Raw genomic sequence first — 6,000 nt, 5'->3', positions numbered from 1 at the left:
TCTCTTGGCCAAAAACCAAAGTCCCCATAAGTCTCCTCTTGGGAGATATGAAAGATAATGAGTATCGAATGGTCAGATCATTGAGGAAACATGAAAAAAAGAAGACTGACTAGCAGGTCTGGTGCAATGCACACAGAATGAGCTTCCCTCGAAGTCGTTTCATGCACCTGTCTAGTTCCCTGGTGGTTGTTACTTTATCTACCTCTGCCTTGTAGGAGAAGTTGGGGCTTTGGGCTTTAAAATCACATTCTCAGTCATCACTTCTGGGAGGGTCCTGCCCCTTAGGCCTTATGGCCCAACTCCCCTCTCAGCAAGACTCCAGAGCTACTTTCTTTCAATCCAAGCGTCTCAGTGGATTAATAACAAGAACACCTGAAATGCTCAGTTCTGAGCACCGCACTTCTTCGGATTGGAAAGAGCCGCTACTCAGTCCAGTCTGAGAGGGCTCCTCCTTGGGGATACTAAGAGGTAGTAGAATGTAAAGCAAAAAGCATGGATTTAGGCATCAGGCACATCTGGATTTGAGTCCCAGCTCACTGAACAACATCGGGGAAATTACTCAGAGTCTCCGCACTTCTCTTATCTATCAAAGGAGGAGGCTAATAATGGCCATCTTTCAGGGACATGTCATAAATAATTTGTGTAGAGTTTCCATACATATTGTCCACTCAATAAATAGCAGCGTGTCATGGTTAAAAAGTGTGGGCTCTTGAGTTCTTGCCACCTACTTGTTGAGTGATCTTGGGCAAATTATTAACTTCTCCATGCCTCAGTTTCGTCATCTGCAACATTCGGATAATGACGATACCTTCTTCGCTGGCTTGCTGTGAAGAGAAAAAACATTACTGCTCTTAGTACACTGACCTCTTCCTATTCATCAAACATGCCAGGCTTATTAGTATCTCAGGAACTTTGTTCCTGCCCTTTCCCCTGCCTGTAATTGGTGTGTGTGTGTGTGTGTGTGTGTGTGTGTGTGTGTAAGCATTTAGAGCAGTGCCTAAATGGCACTAAAATGGCACCTAGTAAGTGTTCCATAAAATTGAGCTACTGCAATGTCACTATTACTCTTTAATTCTATGGAACTCTGAAAATCCTGAGGTCAGCCTCTCTGGAACTAGTTCCTCTATCTCCCAGAAATTGTTAACCTCTTCCAAAGCAAGGTGCACTTCTGCTTCATATACTAGCCCACTAAGAAAAACACATTCCCGGGGTGCCTGGGTGGTTCAGTCAGTCGGGCGTCTAACTCTTGATTTCAGCTGAGGTCATGGTTTCATGGTTTGTGAGTTTGAGCCCTGCATCGGGCTCTGCACTGAAGGTGCAGAACCTGCTTGGGAGTCTCTCTCCCTTTCTCTCTGCCCTTCAACTTCTCATGCTCTTTCTCTCTCAAAATAATAATAATAATAATAATAATAATAATAAACCTAAAAAAATAAAAGAAAAATCTATTTAAAAAAGAAAAAGAAACATTCCCAGGTATGCCTGGCTGGCTCAGTCAGAAGAGTGTGTGACTCACGGGTTCAAATCACACGTTGGGTATAGAGTTTACTAAAAAAAATAAATACACTTAAAAAAAAAAAGAAATACATTCCTCCTCAAAAAATTAAAAATAGAATTACCATATGATCCAGTAATCCCACTACTGGGTATTTTGAAAAAAATAAACCAAATTGATAAACCTCTAGCCAGGCTTCTCAAAAAGAAAAGGGAGAGGAGCCAAATAGACAAAATCATGAATACAAATGGAATTATTACAGCCAATCCCTCAGAAACACAAGCAATTATCAGGGAATACTATGAAAAATTATATGCCAACAAACTGGTCAACCTCGAAGAAATGGACAAATTCCTAAGCACCCACACACTCCCAAAACTCAAACAGGAAGAAAGAGAAAATTTGAACAGACCCATAACCAGCGAAGAAATTGAATCAGTTATCAAAAATCTCCCAACAAATAAGAGTCCAGGACCAGATGGCTTCCCTGGGGAATTCTACCAGACATTTAAAGCAGAGATAATACCTATCCTTCTCACGCTGTTCCAAAAAATAGAAAGGGAAGGAAAGCTTCCAGACTCATTCTATGAAACCAGCATTACTTTGGTTCCCAAACTAGACAGAGACCCAGCAAAAAAGAGAACTAGAGGCCAATATCCCTGATGAATATGAATGCAAAAATTCTCAACAAGATACTAGCAAATCGAATTCAACAGCATATAAAAAGAATTATTCACCACGATCCAGTGGGATTCATTCCTGGGCTGCAGGGCTGGTTCAATATTTGCAAATCAATCAGTGTGATACATCACATTAATAAAAGAAAAGATAAGAACTATATGGTCCTGTCAATCGATGCAGAAAAAGCATCTGACAAAATTCAGCATCCTTTCTTAATAAAAACCCTCAAGAATGTCGGGATAGAAAGGAACATACTTAAACATCATAAAAGCCATTTATGAAAAGCCCACAGCTAATATCATCCTCAATGGGGAAAAACTGAGAGCTTTCCCCCTGAGATCAGGAACACGACAGGGATGTCCACTCTCACCGCTGTTGTTTAATATAGTGTTGGAAGTTCTAGCATCAGCAATCAGACAACAAAAGGAAATCAAAGGCATCAAAATCGGCAAAGATGAAGTCAAGCTTTCACTTTTTGCAGATGACATGATATTATACATGGAAAACCCGAAAGACTCCACCAAAATCTGCTAGAACTGACACATGAATTCAGCAAAGTCACAGGATGCAAAATGAATGTACAGGAATCAGTTGCATTCTTATACACTAATAATGAAGCAACAGAAAGACAAAGAAACTCATTTCATTCACAATCTCACCAAGAATCATAAAATACCTAGGAATAAACCTAACCAAAGATGTAAAAGATCTGTATGCTGAAAACTATAGAAACCTTATGAAGGAAATGGAAGAAGATACAAAGAAATGGAAAAACATTCCATATTCATGGATTGGAAGAATAAATATTGTTAAAATGTCAATACTACCCAAAGCTATCTACACATTCAATGCAATCCCAATCAAAATTGCACCAGCATTCTTCTCAAAACCAGAACAAGCAATCCTAAAATTCATATGGAACCACAAAAGGCCCCGAATAGCCAAAGTAATTTTGAAGAAGAAGACCAAAGTGGGAGGCATCACAATCCCGGACTTTAGCCTCTACTACAAAGCTGTAATCATCAAGACAGCATGGTATTGGCACAAAAACAGACACATAAACCAATGGAATAGAATAAAGACTCCAGAATTGGGCCCACAAATGTATGGCCAACTCATCTTTGACAAAGCAGGAAAGAATATCCAATGGAAAAAGACAGTCTCTTTAACAAATGGTGCTGGGATAACTAGACAGCAATATGCAGAAGAATGAAACTAAACCGCTTTCTTACACCATTCACAAAAAATAAACTCAAAATTACTGAAAACCCATCAAAACCCTAGAAGAGAAAGCAGGAAAAAACCTCTCTGACCTCAGCTGCAGCAATTTCTTACTTGACACATTTCCAAAGGCAAGGGAATTAAAAGCAAAAATGAACTATTGGGACCTCATCAAGATAAAAAGCTTCTGCACTGCAAAGGAAACAATCAACAAAACTAAAAGGCAACCGATGGAATGGGAAAAGATATTTCCAAATGACATATCAGATAAAGGGTTAGTATCCAAAATCTATAAAGAACTCACCAAACTCCACACCCAAAAAAACAAATAATCCAGTGAAGAAATGGGCAGAAGACATGAATAGACACTTCTCTAAAGAAGACATCCAGATGGCCAACAGGCACATGAAAAGATGCTCAACGTCTCTCCTCATCAGGGAAACAGAAATCAAAACCACACTGAGATATCACCTCACACCAGTCAGAGTGGCTAAAATGAACAGATTGGGAGACTATAGATGCTCGAGAGGATGTGGAAAAACGGGAACCCTCTTGCACTGTTGGTGGGAATGCAAACTGGTGCAGCCACTCTGGAAAACAGTGTGGAGGTTCCTCAAAAAATTAAAAATAGATCTACCCTATGACCCAGCAATAGCACTGCTAGGAATTTACCCAAGGGATACAGGAGTGCTGATGCATAGGGGCACTTGTACCCCAATGTTTATAGCAGCACTTTCAATAATAGCCAAAGGATGGAAAGAGCCTAAATGTCCATCAACTGATGAATGGATAAAGAAGATGTGGTTTATATACACAATGAAATACTACTTGGCAATGAGAAAGAATGAAATCTGGCCACTTGTAGCAACGTGGATGGAACTGGAGAGTGTTATGCTAAATAAAATAAGTCAGGTAGAGAAAGACAGATACCATATGTTTACACTCATATGTGGATCCTGAGAAACTCAACAGAAGACCAGGGGGGAGGAGAAGGGGGAAAGAAAAAAGTTACAGAGAGGGAAGGAGGCAAACCATAAGAGACTCTTAAATACTAAGAATAAAGTGAGGGTTGATGGGGGTTGGGGGGGGAGGGGGAAGTGGTTGATGGGCATTGAGGAGGGCACCTGTTGGGATGAGCACTAGGTGTTGTATGGAAACCAATTTGACAATTAATTACATTTAGAAAATTTTAAAAATAAAAATTAATTAACTTAAAAAAAACAAATGAAACACTAATTTGAAAAGATGTATGCACGCCTAAGTTTATTGCAACATTATTTACAATAACCAAAGTGCCCATCAATCGATGAATGGATAAAGAAGATGTGATACACACACACACACACACACACACACACACACACACACACACAATGGAATATTAGTCATAATAAAGAATGGAATCATACCATTTGTAACAACATGGTTGGATCTGGTATAATGCTAGGTGAAATAAATCAAAGGAAAACAAATACCATATGATTTCACTCATATGTGGAATTTAAAAACAAAATAAAGTGGGGCACCTGGATGGCTCAGCCGGTTGAGCCTCCCGCTTCGGCTCAGGTCATGATCTCACAATCTGGGAGTTCAAGCCCTGCGTCAGGCTCTGTGCTGACAGCTCAGAGCCTGGAGCCTGCTTCGGATTCTGTGTTTCCCTCTCTCTCTGCTCCTTTCCTGCTTGTGCTCTGTCTCTGTCTGTCTCTCTCAAAAATAAATAAACATTAAAAGAATTTAAAAAAAAAACAAAAAAAAAAAGAAAGAAAGGGAAAAAAAGGGAAACAAAAAACCAGACGCTTAAATACAGAGGACAAACTGGTGCTTCTCAGAGGGGAGGTGGGTGGGGGGATGGGTGAATAGGTGATGGGGGTTAAAGAGCACATTTATCCTGATGAGCATTGAGTAATATACAGAATTGTTGAATCGCTATGTTGTATACCTGAAACTAATATAACGCTGTGTGTTAACTCTTCTGGAATTAAACATTTTTTTAAAAGAAAGAAAGATATACATCCCTCTATGACATTCATTCCCAATTCCTCTGTCATGTACCCAGAATGTGCACAAAGAAACACCACATCACACCCCTATTCTCATCCTGGCCATTGTTTCTACTTTGTGCTCAGCTGCGGCTGGAACATGATGCTGGACTTGGGAGTTTGAAGATTCAGGTTTCAGGCTCTGCGTAGTGTTTTGGTCAGTGACCTCTGGATCCAACCTATAACTTTTTAGTGTTTTTCCTTCTTTGTTTTCAAGTACCAATTACCTGGTGATCTCTTGAGACGATTAAATGAGATAAGTAATATAATATAATTTGTGTATATGTAAATAATATGGGGTCACTCACCTGCTTAGTGGCTCCCCTTTGTCTTTAGAACAAAATTTAAACTCCTTAGCATGGGCTTTGCCTTCAGATCTCACCCCCACACCTCCCTTCCCCTCCCTCTGCTCCATGTACACTGGCCTCTTTCTATTCGTGAAACACCACATTTACTCGTAGCTCTGCAACTTTGCCCTGTTTTCCCCTGCTTGTAACGTTCTTCCTCCAGACCTTCCCAGACTGTGTACTCTGTTGTGTGCGTCTGTCAAATATCCCTCTTGGAGGC

At 40.0% G+C, this 6,000-nt stretch overlaps 1 protein-coding gene across 1 annotated transcript in view; it reads right to left on the bottom strand.

The window, feature by feature from the left end:
• Positions 1-732: 732 nt before the first annotated feature.
• The window catches only part of CD4H9orf85 (chromosome D4 C9orf85 homolog), a 106,479-nt gene continuing 101,211 nt past the window's right edge, over positions 733-6,000 (bottom strand). The window contains exon 3 of the mRNA XM_042964764.1: positions 733-824. Coding sequence (XP_042820698.1) covers positions 779-824 — 46 coding nt within the window. The 3' untranslated portion in view covers positions 733-778. The remainder of the gene's footprint in view (positions 825-6,000) is intronic.

This window comes from Panthera tigris, chromosome D4 (assembly GCF_018350195.1).
Source record: "Panthera tigris isolate Pti1 chromosome D4, P.tigris_Pti1_mat1.1, whole genome shotgun sequence".
NCBI classification, from domain to species: domain Eukaryota; kingdom Metazoa; phylum Chordata; class Mammalia; order Carnivora; family Felidae; genus Panthera; species Panthera tigris.
Note: the sequence above shows the minus strand (reverse complement) of the source record. Positions and strands in the feature narration are given on the sequence as shown.